Source organism: Monomorium pharaonis, chromosome 9 (genome assembly GCF_013373865.1).
Source record: "Monomorium pharaonis isolate MP-MQ-018 chromosome 9, ASM1337386v2, whole genome shotgun sequence".
Taxonomy (NCBI): domain Eukaryota; kingdom Metazoa; phylum Arthropoda; class Insecta; order Hymenoptera; family Formicidae; genus Monomorium; species Monomorium pharaonis.
In genome coordinates, this window is record NC_050475.1 from 18318584 (window position 1) to 18337527 (window position 18944).

Genomic DNA, 18944 nt, shown 5'->3' on the forward strand with positions numbered 1-18944 from the left:
TCGCCGATAGGAGGGAGGGAGGGGGGAGAGAGTGATGTGATCCGCTCGCGTCTTCGCATCTGCGCCCCACGTTTTTCTAACGATACGTCAGAAACACTTTTCGTCCGGCGACGTTGAACGGTCGGCAGATATCGAGTTATCGAACGTTTGGGGTATCGGATTAGCATATCGCCTTTCTCGGTATTTCAAGCGTATAAAATTGGATGATTATCTTTCTTTCTCGCATAATATACGTGGTATGCGAGTCACTGTGTCTTTTTATGAATATTGAACGTCACGTTAAAGTCTAATTGCCACAGTATTTTATCGATTTAGTGCTGTCCAAGAGTTCGTAGTCTATTTTCTCGTGGCACGCTCAGTCACGGGGATGAGTCCCGAGATTGTTGGAAATTTTTCAGATGTGTCTTTCATAATCTCTCATGCGGGATAACGCGGGAAATTATTGTGTGTGGCACGAATAATATTATCAATTATATACATTATGTAATAATTTTTTGTAGTAATTATAATAAATTTGCATTTAGATACTTAACAATTATATCTATTAAGAATAATAGCATCTTATATAATATAAGTAATGTTAGCAAACTGTTTTAAACATGTATCGAAAACTACAAATCCTGGACACGTCGTGGCACTTACACGTAAAATGGAGCAAAAGATATTTAAGCGGTCGTATACTTCGTTAATGGGAAAAACAATTGAACGGGGTAACTGCCGTTACGTGAAGATCGCGTTTAAGTAAACGTTTAATGCGATACACGGCTATTCATAGCCGTGAGCACGACGTTATAGTGTTTTTCGAGTGCGATCTAGGCCATATAATCCAGGTCCTCCTGGCACTTGACAGTTTCAAAGTGCAATTAACTCGGCCACTCACCCGGTCCTTTATGTCAATCGGCCTTGCTCCTTTCATGGCGAGGCCGCCCGTGTCTAAATTCCAAGTGTTCCCGGGGTGTGTCTCGAGAGCGCATTCCGCCATGACAAGACCCCGGGATTCGCCTTGCACTCCGGCGGAGTTAACGATCTACCTACTGCTTGCTACTGAACTTTGCCGGCCTGGCCGAGGTCTGTCCCGCGGCTTGATCGCTCGATAATCGTTTTACGTCCGCGTGGTCCTTTGTGCCTTTGGGAAATTTAACCGCGGCTCAGAATCGACCTGTCTGTTTGGGCCTAACGAAGCGAAATCGCGCGATGCTACCTCAGAAAGTAGCTAATGAGCTCTGGGAAAAATCCGTTAGATAACCGAATGAATCCGCGGGCAATTGAGAATGGCGGGAATAAAGGAGGGATCGTGAATTATGGAGAGAAATAAAATTCCAGTGTGTGTGGCGTTTAATGTGTAGAAGCAAAAATAAATATTTTTTAATACACAAGTTGTTTGCCGTGCGCGATCATTTAAAATATTTCTGTTGTTTTTAATGATGCGAAAAAATACCAAAGGGAAAAGTTATTTGTTTCGAAGGGGCAAATATTAGGACAGGCGGCATTTTTTTCTCATCGTGTTTATTATTTCATGAGATTTTGAAATCATAAATATTGTTTTGTATTTTTTTAACGTTTTGTTGTTTTGTTGTTATTTTAAGATCAACATATTTTCTATGATTATGGTTGAAATTAATGTTTTATGAATTTTATTTAAAAATCCGTTCCATTAAAAAATTGTTGACTCTAAGTGTGATTTCGTCACAAGAAATACCTTATTATACACTTTTATATACATATAATATTAAAATACTATTCATTCTTTCCAATCAAATATTTCGAATTAATTATATAACTTTACCAATTTTGAATAGTTATCGTGAATTATTAATATTAACCGAGATAATCGCAATGAGGTCAGACCTCAGCTGGTTGGAAGATTTGCAGGAAGCCGATGTTTGAATAGACAATTAACTGCCGATATAAGTCCATCTGGTTAGTCGATCTGTTTCTCGATAATCGTGCTGTTCGTTACATCGAGCATTCATCTCGATAGCACTTGATAGTTCGTGCGGGTGGATTCGAATAGTCACTAGCCGCAGTCGCTACGATAAGCAGAGATACGCTTTGATACATTAAAGCGTATTGGACCGAATCGGTGTTTCATGCATGAAGCTGTCACTGGTTCCACGGAAGGCGGAAGGCGGTAGCAGCGCCGGTTTACATCGATTCCCGATGAAGGGCTGTGATTTTATTGAATACGTCGTTAACTTCAATGACAGCCGGGGAAACAATTTTACGACAAAGACATTAGAATTTATAATAAAAGGCGCGAATTAATGCGCAATGGTCTGGAAATGTCGTTAGTACCGAATGGATATTTCTATCCGTAGCCTCTTAAAGGCCCGGCCGGTTGCGATAGGGAGACAGGAATCGCGTGCACAGCAGAAACCGACCGGCAGATTGGTCCTACTGATATTTCACGGGGGCTAATCTGGCGGCACTGACTACCGATGATGACTCGTTACGTAAAAGTTGATCGTCGGTGAATTCCCACGGCGGCCACGACTCGCGGCGCTTCGCTGACTTCGTTAGAATATCGTTACCATAAATTTAGCCGAGCTGAGCGAAATCTCCTCGGAAGCGGTTCCGCTCCGAAACGCGGAGCAGTGATACAATTACAGCAGCGGCAAAGCCAGATGTTGCGCTACCCTCGGCTGTTTGCCGTTATGATCGGTCGCGACGGGGCCCCAGTCGCGCCGGGAACCGGAACGCGATTACATTCATATATTAATTACATGAATTATATATTAATTAGAAATGTGCGCGCAGAACCAACGGCGACCGCGTAGCGTTTTCCTCTCCGCGCCGTACCGCACGTTACGTACCATTGATGTTGCTACACCGAAATTATGCGCCCTGAAATTTTGATGTCGCAAACTAGCGAGGGTTTCGCCCGCATTCCCGTGCAGATTGCATGCGCGAGCTTTATTGCGCCTCAAAATTTTTGTCGATGAGAAACGTAGAACGCACCACGGACGACCGCGCCGAGAGCTGAAAAAAAAAATTTTTTTTCGTACGTCTTTCCGTATCATGAAATAGAGTAATAAACCTCGGCTTATGTAAATATCGAGTCGCCCCGGCGGAACAGCAACGTGTGATTGCAAAAGTAGAGTCAATATTATTCAGGTATAATGTAGAAATGTATATAGAATTATACGCTATATATATATATAAAATACAACTCGCATAACGTAACATAAATCTCTTTACACTTGCTCGTCAAACGGTGTGGTTAAAAACTAAAGCGTAATGAAGCCATCTGACACGGTTCAAACGTTACATTTATATAAGCAGACGTTGCACATGATTCGCATAGAATTTAAAATCGGCAAAATAAACATTCGTTTTAAGCGGAAAATATCGGACACCGGTGCATCAACCGTGTGTTCTGTGGGTAGAGTCAATATTATTTGATTCACATATAGAACTACCTACATTGCGCGCGGAATTTCCCAAAATTCGTTAATTATAAAATCATTTTGCGCACGCTTCCTCGATTTCGTCTGCGGGTTTAATTCGCACAGCTACGGGGCGCGACACGGGGTCGCGGGGAAATGCCCGGCGAAACTGCGCGCGCGAGAGCGTACGCGCGCTGTAATAATCATCCGGGCGGGCAGGCTTTCCCGGGTGACCCGACGATACAATTAACGCGTCCATATCTCTCATGCACGACGTCGAAACGGTGGAGGAACACTCGCCAGCACGCGAAGCGCGCGACAACGCACATGTATTCTGATTAATTGTTCAAAACCTCGTCTAATCATTCCGCGTGTAACGAGAGATCGCAGCCGCGCGGCCGCGAATGCCGACCTTTTCACGTTCGACTACTCTCGATCGTGATTAATCGCGTGCTATTGCCAATCAATTAACAGAGGCAATCTAAATTAAGAGAAATATCGCGTTGACGACATAGAGAAACTTTTCACACAATGCACCTTTGTAACTCGGAAATCATAATGAATATTTTTAAGTTCTTGACAAAATACACAATACTTTCTTTTTATGTAAATTTTTTTAGTATTTTTTTAAAGCAAGAAATTTTGATAAATTTACAATTATGAGACATTGGAGACTAGAGCGTTTCGTAAATTTTTGTTTGTCTCTATAAACGAGAACGAAAAGTATATTTTATTCTATTAATCTAATTCTACCATAATTTATCAAAATTTAAGCGTTTACTTTATATCTTTTTTGTAATCCAGCTATAAAATGTATCACGATTTTTATATGAACATAAACAACAAAATTTCCAACACGTTGAGTATAATAAAGCATCATAATAGTCTATAAAATAAAAATGTAAATGTTTGTTCTCCTCATCTAAGATCTCCGTAAGTTTTTCACCGATTGCTTTGAAATTTTGACGCAACGTTGCATTCGTCACCGGGAGTGTTCTTATGGGGTTTGATTTTGGATATACCGGTGTTTCAAAAATGATGGCCATAATTTAAGTGTAAAAAATAGTTTTTCATTAATATTATTGAAATTTTGACACATTAAGACGGGGAGAGACGGGGAGAGACCAGGAGAGATGGGGAGAGACGGGGAGAGACGGGGAGAGACCGGGAGAGACGGGGAGAGACCGGGAGAGACGGAAAGAGACCGGGAGAGACGAGTAGAGACGGGGAGAGACCGGGAGAGACGGGAGAGACCGGGAGAGGCGAAGAATGTTTCTATTGTGTTTAAATTAAGGTAATAAGAAAAATAAAGATGGCTGTTATTTTATTGAAAAAAAAGGAACTTATTTAAAACAGTCTTTTGAATGGATTTCTAAATCCATGGCAGCTTTTAGAAAAAAAAGTTAGAAGTACGTGAATAAATGAATATTAGATTTATTAAAGATATATAAATGCTTATTCAAAAAGAAAATAAAAAGAGCAACAGTAAAGCAAGGCTTTTGAAGGTTTAACAACGAAAGCAAAGAAAATTTGAAAAAAACGTAGCATAAGAATAGAGAGCCACAGCAACGCGTGGCAGGGCATAGTATTATATATAATTCTAAAAAAAAAAAATGCCCTGAAACATGTACAAGTGCGGTTGTATTTTTAGGTGAAGTGGTACGATTTCGGTAACTCGTAATTGCGGCGCTAATTCTTGTCGATCATTCCCGGATTTGCGCGAAAGCCATTTTACATAAACCGCAAAACGCAGGTCACAGGTCGCAGGTCGCGAATGCGGATGCGAGAGTCTATTTCGAAAATGTCGATGACACCATTAACGCTTTTGTTTGGCTTATGTAGAGTGGGCTTTTACCGAGACCGAGAGTGCGTTTTCGCGATTTCGTTTATCGCGACCGGACGCGCGGCCGAAAATAAATTCGGTAAGCCTCGCCACGTGTCGTTTTTCTTGTCGGCTTAGCGAACGATAATCGTTCTTCGGGCTCGTAATAATATCGCCGGACGGCTCTTGCGTCACATCGTGGCTCGGTGCGATCTGATGTACGCCGACGGCGATGTTGTCCTCTCGGATGCGCGCGCGCGTATATCTCGCGGAGACGCGTGTGTGCCACTGCGGCATGTGACCCGCGTTAAATTTGGAAGGCGCGCTCTCAGGACACAGTCGCCGACGTTCCCGACTAGTGCGGCACGCAAACCGATTGTTACGTCTCGCCGCACCTTTCGAATGTCACGCGAGGAACGAGAACGAGGCGGAGAAACTGTAGCACGCGACATTTTAATGGATAAAGTTAACTCGGGAATGCTCTTAGAAAAATGAAAAAATTTTTCGGATAGAGAAAAAAGCGGCGGTCCACGTAAGTGGAACAATCGACTCGCATATGACGTACATAATTCTGCCGATTGGAGATGAATGTTTCTAAAAATGAAAGACGTACACTGAAAAAAAGGCTTAGTTATACATATAATAATCCAGCCTTGGTTAAAGTTACCCAGCGCTGTGGAAATAGTTTCAACTAAACATAAGGTGAACATAACAAAATAATGTAATTATAACAAAATGTTCACCATTACTACCAAATGTTTTGTTAATATTATTATAATTTTGTCATTATTACTATATTTATTTATAACAATCAAATATTTCAACAATATCATTACTAAATGATTTTACAAATTTATCAAGGATTTTTTTTTAGTGTACGATTATTTATAATACAAATCGTCCATTATAATGTTGACTTTGTTTTCGATAATTCTAACGTATTGTCATCTCGGTTATTCGATCTGACAAATGGAGAATTGGAATTTCCATTTGTTAAAATTAATTTAAGAGAACAGAGGAGCGCCAGAGTGGTATTTGGAAGCGGCAAAGTACCTGAAATAGTTGCTAGTTGCTACTAAAGATAGGATAAGAGGATCGTCACACTTTGCAAGCACATTCACGTTATCCGACGCCATTTCGACGGGATGGAATATATATGTGATTTAACGTTCCCTTCATGTGACAGGCTTCGAAATTCCGTCGCGAACTTCAAGATACGGTGCGCGCCCGCGCGTGCACGTATACGTATACGTATACACATAACGAAGATGCTACTTTGAGAGTGGCGAAGCCGAAATGTTGGGGAGCGGAAATGTGATTTACGAGACGGAAGCGATTTATTGCCTTTCGTTGTGAGGTTGCATAATATCGTGTCAGCCAATTGGAAGATAGAAGTTGCTTATTCTCGGTTTCTGGTACGTAGTATATAGATTTCGGGTTCTCTCCTCTCTGCGCGAGACATAAATTATTTTCCCCGAAGAAAACCCCCCGAGGAGACACGGGACGGAAGAGTTTGAGTCGAATGAAACTGCGATGGGGACGAGGGGGGGGGGGGGAGCGGACACTTCGCATTACGTGCCTCAGGCTAAGTATATTATACATGTGTATCTATCGTGATGGTTTTCAATGATTTTTAGCCCTTGCGCTTGAAAGGGAGGTGGAACAATAGACGTTTTTTGTTTGTAACGAAAACTGACGGTTTTGCTGAAGTATTTAAACATTTTGCTGGATACGGACTTGGAAGATAATTTCATTGGGCCAAAATAAATATATGGAATACGCTCACGCTGGTTCCTGGATTGTCAAAACTTTTTTTGCAGTAATTATTTTGATGGTCCAACAAAATTACTTTCGGATCTGTATGCGGCATAATTTTTTAGCAGGAACGTCGTTTCCGTGTATGGCGTAACCGATAGAACAGTGCTGAAAGATTTAGAATAGTGCGTGACTAACACCGTGGGTTTTTTTCTGTCAATGTATAATGCACGTAACGATGACCAGGCGACTTTAGAGATGTAAAACGACACAGGGTCGATTAGCAATCGCGCGTTCCATTAATTATGTAAATCTCGGATTAAATGAATACCCCGCGGAGGGTGTGTTTTACCATTTTCGAGGAACACAAAAGTCTCCCCGCTCACCTGTGAAATGCCATTGTATAAGATTTGCCCTCGATCTACTTTTACGAATTAATAATGTCTCTCGCGTCTGCTGATCTTGGCGCGCTGCGCGTATCGGCGATTTCGCCCGGATCTATTCCTGCGAATCGCGTTGGGAATGGCGAGCTGAACGACGGCCGATGCATTGACTCGCGATTAGTTTTCGGGAGGAAGCGCGAGCGACGGCGCGCGTCCCTCCGGGATTTTCGCCGTGGTGCCGCAATTTATAAAGTTTACGAACGTCTTGCTCCGCCAAATTGAATTCTGTTTGTCACGTGTTTTATCCGATATTCTGCAGCTATCCGGACCTTCATCGCAAACGTCATTTATCGTGAAACGAGGCACTTTGCAAAGTGACAGGAAGAGATTTTGCAAATCCAATCTCGATGCGCCGAAGGCTCTCTTTTACCTTTTCATTTCTTTCTCTCTCTCTCTCTCCTCTTTTTTTTCTCCTTTCCCATCATGTTTGTTTTTTTCCTCTTTGCCGAGGCTTTCTTATTGTTCGCGGGGAGAGAATGCACGTGCACAGGACACGTCGAGGGGGATGCGACCGTAGTTTTGCGGAGTGGAAATGCATTAGGTAGATGGAACTTATGGACTTATAATTGGAGTCGCCGCGTGCATCCACCTGCCGTATTTATTTTTTTCTCTCCTTTTTTTCGGGGTTTTTTTCCCCCCACTCTCCTTCTCCCTGCCTCGCTTCCTCGCTTCCTCGCCCTCGTTTTCCGTTTGTCCGTCTCATCTCGCGCGAAACGCTCACATCGTCCGTTTACCTTAACGTTAGATAAAAGCGCGGCTATATTTTCGTAACGCTGCTCTCGACTCACCGACTCCTCGCGAGCGGGTGTACGTATGCGCGTAGGAACGCAGTCGGCACAATTTTTCCGTCTTTTGCGGTCGGACGATGTATATGCAATCGATCCGCACGTGAATGGAATCGCGAAAGAGCCGCGGCCTGCGTGCGTGCGGACGTTGACTGTCGATTGCCGGCTGACTATACGGAATTGCGATAAGCCGGTGGTCGCCTGCGACTATCAATCGGCGTTCGCACGTGGCGCGCCGTTCCTCCTCGATATTACGGTAATTACAGCGTCGGACTTGATTACCGGTTAGCTTCAATCCGAGTCGATCGACAGTACTTTCCACGGGGGGCGCAGGAGGAGGGGGAATGTACTGTTCACTCGCGCGAAAACTACTACCCGGCACTTCGATGTGTCTATCGCATGTACCCGCAGAAAAATATCGTGCTAAGAAAAGCGATTACTCAATTCTTCAGTTTTCTTCCTTCGAGTAATCTTCATGAAGAACAGTTTTCCTGGTAATAGTCTTAAAGTACACTTATTTACTTGGAACAAATAATACTTAGTTAAACTTCTGTGTACATACAGAAAGTTGCTTATTGAGTGAATCTTACTTATTTCAGATATTTCATAATCCGCAAAGTTGTCACAGGCATCAAATTTATTTTGAGATATTTTGAATCCTGAGTAATTTAAATCGATTTTCTTATAATTATAATTTTTCTTCGAGATATAGTTTCATAATATTCTTCGCGAAAGAGAATAAATTCTTTCTTCTATGTACATAATATAATGTGTTTTTCTAAAATTCATGATAAATGTATTTTAAGAAAATTATCAAGAAAATTCTGTGTGTTGAAGATAATCGTTACTTACTAGAACCAAAAAAAAATTGAGTGATCGCTTTTCTTAGCAGTAGAATTAATATTTTTCTGTGTGTACGTATATATATGAATTATATATGAATTTTGCGTGTGCGTGTGCGTGTGTGTGTGTATGCGTGTGCGTGCGCGTGTGTGTACGTGTACGTCTTATACGTACGTGAATTACGTACGTAAGTGCGAGACGTGTAAGCGCAAATGGAACAAAGCCACGTTAAGCTGGTTGCGATTGGTGTGTTGCAGACACGAGGTGCCTGTCACCTCGGAGCCGATCACGGTGATACACATGGACGAGGACGTCGTCGTGGTCAACAAGCCCGCCTCCATCCCTGTAAGTGGTGTACTGCCAGAACTGTACTGCCAAAAAAATTGTTTGTCGTGTGTATCATCCATCACAAAAGCACAAAACACACGCCTGTACATACACTCATACGCGCGCGCGCGCATACACACACACACACACACACACACACACACACACATACACATCTACTGCACTCTCTTGCATGTTCCTCGATAGTTTCCACGCAGTCAAATCACTTGGAGCTCATACTCGAAGCTCATTTCGGTTCACCTGAGAAATCCGAAAAGCCGCCAGCATATACGCAACTTTCTTTACAGAAAAAAAAATTATTCCTGGCGGCATGCTTTTGCGAGTTCAAGTTCCATCGCCGTTAAATTTAGAATTCCCCGGACTCTATTCTTTTGCACTCTCGCTGATGAGGTTTTCCATCGTTTTGTCTGAATATTTGAGTGTATCCCTAAATTAAATTCTAGCGTGTCTCAGCCCGGGCGCGCAACTTCCGCTTCTTCAACGTCGACCTTCTGGATTTCGTTAACGTTCTTTCATTTTCTTCTCTCTCTCTCTCTCTCTCTCTCTCTCTCTCTCTCTCTCTCTCTCTTCCGACACGCGGAAGGCGACTAAATCGTCGCTAACGAGTCGTTTTTCAGACGGTGACTAACAAAACAACGCGATGCTAACAGATGTGTGCGTCAAATGCCAAGGGCTTCCTGACGAGCTTTCGCCTGTTTAAAATGCAACGTTTCGACCCTCGGCCGACCTCGGTCGTCTCGCCTCTGGTACACTTCGGGATATGAAACAATCATGACCAAAAAAAAAGAGAGAGAGAATCGTGGAAAAAAAAAGAGAGAGGAGTATTCGCGCGCGCGCGCACGCGGAGACGATTCGCGTAAATGTCCCGCCGCGACCGCGCGAATAAAACTCACTATTAAAATGTTAATCGCGCGCATTACGGCGCTCGCAAATCACGGATAATTTACTCCGCGCTATTATTGCTCCGCTCCGCCGCCGCCGCGATAACGTCGGGACTTTGCCCCGCTGTAAAAACACACGTAGGTAAAGGACAGGAGGGGCGCACCACCACCACCACCACCACTACCACCATCACACGGTGGCGGTGAAATGCAATACCGCGAGAGTCCGATGCATTAAACCGGCGATATCGGTGATTCATTGGCGTAAATTAACGGTTACGGTTACGTTCCTCGGGAACGAGTTTAACGGTCCTCTTTCCATGCGTTTTCCACTTCGCGGCAATTTTCGTCTCGGTTATTTCAATTCGACGAGGACGTGTGTACACCTGTGTGTGCCGCGCCACCGAGCGAAATAAGGCGTTCCAAAAGTGTCTCGAGTGTCCAAAAAGAAGAAGACGCCGCGCGGGACCGACTTATGAGATTTTAACGTACTCTTTCTCCTGCGCTTCGTATATTTTTTTTTCTCTTTCTCTTTCTCTTTCTGCACTCTTTTCTCGTTTTCCCACTGTCGGGGCCGTTAGTTGTGGTCGCCGTTGCGGCGGCGGTTGCAAGTTTTATTCTCCTATATACGATTCCTCGCGAGGCTTCGTCGCGCGGCGATAAATACCGCGCGCGAACCGAGAGCTCCGGCCACTTTTTCTCTCAGATGTCACCGAATGCACTTCCGGTGGCACCTCGGAGGGGAGCTCGTTAACAAGAGCTTGCGCAATAAAATTACGGCCGGGCATTAATGCAAAAATAATCCGCAAGTAGGTAGGGTAGGTAGGGGCGGGCACGAGCGCGACTTTACAGTCGCTTTGCGTTTCGTTCGCCCGCTCTCTCGAGAATCTTTTTTTCATCCCCGTACTTTGTTGCGAGGAGATCTCGTGCCACCCGACAGAATTAATTTTCGCGAGCACAGATCGTTATGCAATCGTGAACTAAATAATTTTGTCGTGTCGCTTTCGCTTCCTCATTTCCCTCGCCATTTCCTGCGCGGATTACAAAATTATTTAGCTTCTTCGCGTCGCCTTAATCTTTCGAGAATAGTTATTTTGCCAGGGACATTTTTTTTATAGCGTTGGACAAATGACGCTCCAGTAATTTTTTTTTACCGATCTAAATCTATTTTTCATTTAAAGATTCCAAAACCAAATTTGTATAATAGAGATAAGAATAGAGTTATGACTTAGATTTATAGTAGATTTGTTGAAATTTGCTGAGGTGTAGAAATCACCTCAGATGATCGTTTACGTTATATAAAAGTTCAAGTGTGGTGAGAGTGTTTAATTAAATTCGAAATAATATGGATTTGAATGAAGCTTAAGTTAAAAAACATTATAACCTATGAATATTATTATTATATTTCTAAGTGTTTATATATTTTTATCAAAAAATAAATTCTTGCAACATTTTATATTTACATAATAAACAAATACAATAAAGAAAAACATTTTTTTAATTGGATATTATAAAAAAACATTTTCAGCGTATGCGAAAAAAAAGAATAACTATTTTTGGGTTAAAAGCGAGTTAAACGCCTTATGTTACAATTTTATAAAATTTTAATAGAATTTTAAAGAAAAATTATGTTTCTACGGGTTATACAAAGGAAGATACATCGAAGAAGCTCGTGCGTACGTCAGCGATAAAAGATCGGGATTTATTTACTCAACTCGAAGAGTTGTTGAAATTCATTCCACAACGGGAGAGAAATATGCGGAAGGTGGCGAAATATTCTTGCGGCGCGGCGGCGAGTAGAAAAGTGCTTTCGATCGCCGGATTATTGTAGCGGTTCGCTGAGTTGTTGGAGAATCGTTTCGATAGCCGACGCGCATTATTGTGTGCATACGTGCACCGTGGTGTCGGATAGAAGCGCGCGGGACTTATCGAGCCAGGAAGAAAGTCCGATGCACCAGCAGCTAGTCAGCCAGCCGGTCGCTATACCTACAAATCCGCATTGTCGACCAGAATGCATAAAGCGCGCCGCGTTCCCCGTGTCATACTCGATTCGCAAAACGATGAATCGAACTCTCTTTGTAGGCGTGATTGCTTTTTGTCCCGAATTTACCAGGAAAAATGGGTCGATCCTGTGTATGGATGCCTGTAAGCGTATGCCTTCGCGCGCGCGTGTGTGTATGTGTGTGTATGTGTGTTTGTTCATACATTGAATTTACATTGGCCACATGCCGATAGGCACCGAGTACATTCATTAAGTAGCGTAAACTCCGTAAATTTGCCGTTCACATCTCATTTCCTGTAGATATTTTGGTTACTCGAGATGCAGAGTTTAGCATGTAATATGGAAGATACGAGAATCCCAGATGCCTTGAACTCGGAATGGAGCCGGGATGTCTCGATTTTTCTCCTTCTAATATTTGGACATTATATATTAGGTTGTTTTCTTTTCTTGCCGCTTTGAGCATCAGAGCGAAGAAGCGAAAATAAGCTGATTGGTTCGGCCCATCCTCTGTTCGCAGGTGCATCCGTGCGGTCGTTACCGGCACAACACCGTGGTTTTCATCCTGGCGAAGGAGTACAACTTGAAGAATCTCAGGACCATTCACAGGCTAGACCGGTTGACCAGCGGCATTCTCCTGTTCGGTAGAACGCCAAAGAAGGCGAGACAGATGGAGCACCAAATAAGAAATCGACAGGTTGGTTGCGTAACCAAGCGCACGGCTCGGGTATGCAAAAAAAAAAACATACGGACGTGCAGCTGGCATTATTCATCCGTCGTTCGAACGAGACGGAGACGCTTACATTGGCGTACGAACGCGACGACGTAATCGGCTTCGTGTATATTTTACGTCGCACGTTTCACATTCCAGGTCCACAAGCAGTACGTGTGCCGAGTGGAGGGTGAGTTCCCCGAGGAGGAGGTGATCTGCTCGGAACCGATCGAGGTCGTCTCTTACAAGATCGGTGTTTGCAAGGTCTCCGAGAAGGGCAAGGATTGCGTCACCCGCTTCAAGCGTCTCAGCTATAACGGCAAGTCGTCGGTAGTGTTGTGCAAGCCGCAAACTGGCCGTATGCATCAGATCCGCGTCCACTTGCAGTACCTCGGCTATCCCGTGGTAAACGATCCTCTGTACAATCACGTTGTTTTCGGCCCGCACAAGGGCAAGGGCGGTAACATCGGCAAAACTGACGAGGAGCTCGTGCGGGATCTTATCAGCATCCACAACGCTGAGAATTGGCTTGGGATGGACGGCGATTCCGACATGAGCCTGTTCAAGCCGAAGTTGGAGTTGGAAGAGCGCATGCTAGGTTCCGGCAGCGACAAGGACAACGGTTCTTCACCGTCGTCCACCCCGGGTCTGGTCGAAGACGAACAACAGCAGCAACAACAACAACAACAGCAGCAGCAACAGCAACAGCAACAGCAGCCGCAGCAGCAGGAATCCCTCAAAGTAACCGTGGGAACGCAAACCGGCTCGGAACCGCCGGATTCCACTTTCACCAACGACAAGGTCACCGTCGATCCGCACTGCTACGAGTGCAAAGTCAAGTATAGGGACCCGAAGCCGTCGGATCTGGTGATGTATCTGCACGCGTGGCGTTACTGCGGCCCGGGATGGGAGTACGAAACGCCACTGCCCGCGTGGGCGGCGAGCGATTGGATCGGTAACGATCGATAGTTCGGACGACACGATCGAGAACGATCCGCGGGGATTCCTCGGCGAGCAATCGTCGTCATTGTCGTTGTCGTCGTTGAGTCCCGATTCCCCCTTTTGATATCCTTACCCCGTGCCTTCCATCCGCCAATGAGCGATCTTGACCATCGTAGTGTACGAGCAAGTACACGTAGTACACGAATACGCAGACACATACGTACGGTAGACAAACAGACGAGCATCCCCCTCCCCCTGCAACTTTCTGGCTGCCGGACTTTGCGGGATGTTCCTGCGGTGTCCGAGAGAAATGGGATTGCTGGAACAATCTCACGTCGCGCGATATTTACATTTCTGCAAACTCGCCGCCGATAAACATAAACGCGACAACAACTCGGCGTTATCGCGAGGCAATTCCGACGGATCGCAGAAATACTGTACGCTCATCCTCAGCGGCAAGTTTGCCCATTGCGAACGTGCGCGCGCGCGCGCGCGCGTTCTCGTTTCGTTATGTATTTCTGGCAAAGTCTCGCGCAAATCCCGCGCGCGGACCATCTTACGCGTGGGAAACGATCCGAGAGACGCACGTGTTATTGCGCGGATTAATCATAGCGACAAAAGACAACCGTTGTTACTGATCCTATTACCGCAAAACTGTCCTGATTTTGGGAGCCAATTATAATAAGTCAGATCATCATTATTGTTATTTTTGTCTTGCCACAGTAATGTTTCCGGGTTTCTCAATCATGAGTTTTCCTCCACGAGTAAATCTGGAGCGCCTTGTAAAGTTACGCAGTAAAATTACGTCGAGATTTCGTAATAAAGTGCAATGATTGTTCCTACGATCGTTTCTCTCCGCGTAACAGCCGTAAGAATGTTCTCGCGCGATCGGTCGGTCGATGTGAATCTTACAGGTCGCAGGACTTCGTTGCAGCTTCCGAATTAACATAACGAATCGCAATTTCTTTTTTATCAGGAAGATGTATATTGTAACAAATATAGGCGAGATCTGTGATTATATTATCGCGATATTTGTCGATCAAAATGTCTTAAAGATACGGCCGTATCAGCAAAACGGCTAAAGTTAAAGATAACTCTATTTTTATTTTTATTTGTGATATATATATACAAAAAAAAAATATATATATACATAGAAAAATACGATTAATCGACTAATTTCCGTTCGATTGTAACACGATTTGTATTAGCTACGATTTCACGGGTTGCGTACAGGAATTATACATAAAAATCATTTGCGTGAACGCTCTAGCGCAGACTGAGACAAATGTGTACGTTCCGGAAAACGTGATAGTCTCGCGGGCCGCCTTTATGAGCAGCAGCGGTCAAAAAGTCACTGCCACTGGAGCGCGAGATACTCCCCTAACATGTGAGAGAAGATTGATGCATCTGTCGGAGACATGGTATGGTATTCCGATGGATCGCGTATTATTCATCTTGATTTATGACGTACATAGAAAGCGAGAACGAAAAGCCGCGGATCTCTCTCGTCTATTTTCTATGATCGCGAGAAGTCGTCCGGCTATGTGTGTGTGTGTGTGTAGCGCGCGACTGTTACTCTCCAATCTTGCGGAACATTTTGATTCACGGGAGAGATCCATATCGCTCGATCCATTTCTCAAAATTCCAGCAGAAGCAATGTCTTATCATCTAAGAATAAACGACGCGGCGCGAAGTAGCACGAGCATAGTATGTGACGTTCGAGCTTGCGTTCCCGGGAGATGTACCCCCGGTAAATCACCGTCGTGGCTTCGCGAATTTGACTCGAAATTGACTTCGGACGGACGGAAGTGAACAGGCGATATCGATTATATACGGCAGCGGTGTTGCTCTTGGCATCGAACCCGCCTGAGTTCTTCAGACTTGACAGAAGTCAGCTATAACCGGGAGATAAATTTATCCCCGGCGGGTCCGGCTTTGGAACAATTTCAACGAAGCCCTGCGATTTCTGTTATTATCGTATAGTGGTTTGTGTATATCGCTAATGTACTCATTGTGCGAGAGAGATTACCGTAAGCCTCGCGAGTTTCGAACGTGACGGAAGGAGACAAATGTACATCGGTATTAATAGCGTATCAATGCTATTAGGAAATCTTTCCGATGTGGTATCTCTGTTACTCGTTGATCGTCAGTCCTCTACCGCGCCAAGTTCGTCAAGTTCCCTGAAGGATAACCGCCGACTGTGATCGTCGTATCCTCGCGACCATGCGCACGCGAGTAACTTCCTTCGTTCGACGACGAGACCACGTTCCTCATTGAGGACAGTGGTCCGGTTTCCATTCACACGCGCGCGAGACGTTTTCGCACGGTTTCGAGAATAGACTCCTTGGAATCGAAACAAGGAGAAGGGGGAGAAGTAGTAGAAGAAGGAGACGGAGAGAATTGTATCCTTCGTGGGGGCACAGGTAGGGGGCTGACGTACGGAAACTGCGATAGAGGCGCATCTATTTTTATGGCAGATATTTAAGTGTGGGGGAGGAACCAATGCGCGGTGGCGTGGGTCCAGCGGCAGGGTTCTCCAACAATAAGCGTGATCTTGCCCGAAAGACAGCCAATGATCATGCCAAAGAGCGACCAGCGAGCTTTCAATCATATCGTGCGTAATGTACCTTTTCTCGAAGCCGACGGGATATCTCGAGAGGAGCGCGCGGGCCTGTCGGGGGCCGAAGGGGACAAGGTAGACGAGGTGTTTCGCAACAAGTACAATCCGAGGGGGCGAGTGAAAGAAAAATGCGAGAACAAAAGAAAAACGCTACAATTTTATTTTATTACGAGTCGTCGCGTTCTCTCGTCTCCGTGCGTCTCTTCGAGAGACGTCGCGAAAGAAGCGCGTGGCGTCTCCACTTCCGTCAGCTTCCAAGTTGCCAGGCCGCCCCCGTTCGAGCGCGTGGAAATTTCGCCGATGTTACGCGAGCTTTTTTATTTCCGGACGATCGCACTTGCTGCACACGCGCTTGTCTCGTAGCTCCGAAGAAGCTCTCGTATGTATGTACACGCATATGGGAGTCTGTTTTGCGTCACACGGCGCGATAACACGCGGCACAACGTGTGCACAAGAGCGACGGACAGGGACGGCCGCGCAACAAAACACATCGGCCCGCGTGTAACGCGGGCTTCGGAGCTTGTATTTTAGCGTCGAGAGGATATTCTATTTTGTGTTGGGTTCGAAAAAAGGTCTGTTTTCAGAAATTTTTTTAACAGAAAGGAATTAAGGCAATTTAGATGCACTTTTTAGAAATTTATTGATTTTGGTAGATTATGATGATATTTTTTATTATCTCAGACTAGTAGACAATGTATGGCTGTATGTAAAATTGGGAACCGTAGAGATTGAGAGCCACTGATTTACCTAAAACATAAGAAGAAAAAATTTTAATTTACGAAGTGTGCACTGACCGAACTAAAATTAAAATGACGGGTTTTCATAAAGATTAATATAAATATTATATTATTTTAATTTTTAAAAGACTGCCACACCAATTCTATTTCAATCGGTGTATATACATTTTTTATTGTTTGGTAATCTGCGATAATAAAAAATATCAAAAATTAATATTTTTTAATTGTTCCATTTTCTTTCCATTAAAAACTGTTTGGAGACAGACCTTTTTCCCTCTCAACAAAAATAGAATACCCTCTTTAAGTCGTCGTGAGCAGTGATGGGAAGTGATCCAGAAACGATTGGGCAAAACTACAGACGCGGCGAATGCATCAGATTACTATGCCTTCCGATGAAATTAGCGACTTTTGGACTCTTTAACGTCATAATTCGAACTGCTTTTCTAACGGGGCCAATTCATGTCTGGGACCGTGTCTGGATGTTTGCCGAGGGATTTGATCCGACGACAAGTGCTATGACCTATGATTATTACGCTACGATGTGCCGTATCAACGATATTTAAATTAAATTAAGTTCGTACTGCCGCGCGCAACGTATACGCCGTTAATTTACATGGATTATTACACGGTTGCAAAACTATGCGTTTGCTAAGTGTATCGTTAGAATAGCTTGCCGTTTTAGTTTAGAAAGCGTGAGAAGCGTGAGAGCCTTAGGAACGACTGCTTTTAGAGCTGGCATACTTATTATAACTCGGTAGAATCTTTTTAAAACTAGACACTCGATGGGATCAAGATACGACCATACTGGAAGTTATCCTTTCTCAAATTACTTAAGGCTTAACGCTGAATGCGACATATACATAATGGGATACGTTAGTGCCTAAAAAAAAAAAAAAGTTCGAGGAAAATGTGCGTCGTTAGTATCGTGCCTAGATATTTTTTCAATCCGGAGCGAGAGCACTTGGGATAAACCGATCTTGCCATCACTGCCCGCGAGTTATGAATAAAGAAGAAGCGAAAATAAAGGGAAAGCGTAATATCGAATGCGCGGAATGAAATGGATTTGGTATATAGATAATATATATGTATGTATATGTATACATAGGAAGAGAATAAGCGAGAAACGTGAAGATAACGTAACAACGGACCTATCATAAAAGACAGTGTGTGCGCTTACTAACACAACCGGGACAGCTCGTCGGAAGATGGCGAGCTACCCCGTGAATGTAACGGCTAGCTTAAATCTATTATTATTTAAGTTAACTAACGATAATTTCAAGAAACCGCGAAAAAGACAGTTCTGACTTTAGCGGCGCTAAGAGAGAAAAGCGGGAGAGAACGGAAGAGAGAGAGAGAATGCGAGAGAACGAGAGAAAGAGAGACAAGGAGAGCAGACGCGTCGGCATCGTCTGCGGAACCGAGCGAACGTGCTTTTGTATATATGTATTGTATACGCACATTGTACCGTATCTAAAGTCACTTATTATCCGTACTGTAGCCGGCGGAGCAGTTTAGAGCTAGTAAAATTCTCTTGTATGATGAACGAATAAATGCAAAATATCGTTCGATAAAAAAAAGACTGCCGACGGATATTCTCGTCTCCGAACGTGCCCGGTTGGATCTTACATTTCACCCTGAGCTCGGGGTAAGTAACCAACCAGATCGTATGCA

At 44.1% G+C, this 18944-nt stretch overlaps 1 protein-coding gene across 5 annotated transcripts in view; it reads left to right on the forward strand.

The window, feature by feature from the left end:
* LOC105832940 (RNA pseudouridylate synthase domain-containing protein 2) overlaps nucleotides 1-18850 on the forward strand; it is a 133319-nt gene extending 114469 nt beyond the window's left edge. For all 5 annotated transcript variants that reach the window (XM_036292252.1, XM_012674287.3, XM_036292253.1 and 2 more), the window contains 3 exons: nucleotides 9292-9379; nucleotides 12783-12959; nucleotides 13134-18850. In XM_036292252.1, coding sequence (XP_036148145.1) covers nucleotides 9292-9379; nucleotides 12783-12959; nucleotides 13134-13943 — 1075 coding nt within the window. In that variant the 3' untranslated portion in view covers nucleotides 13944-18850. The remainder of the gene's footprint in view (nucleotides 1-9291; nucleotides 9380-12782; nucleotides 12960-13133) is intronic.
* The last annotated feature ends 94 nt before the right edge of the window (nucleotides 18851-18944 follow it).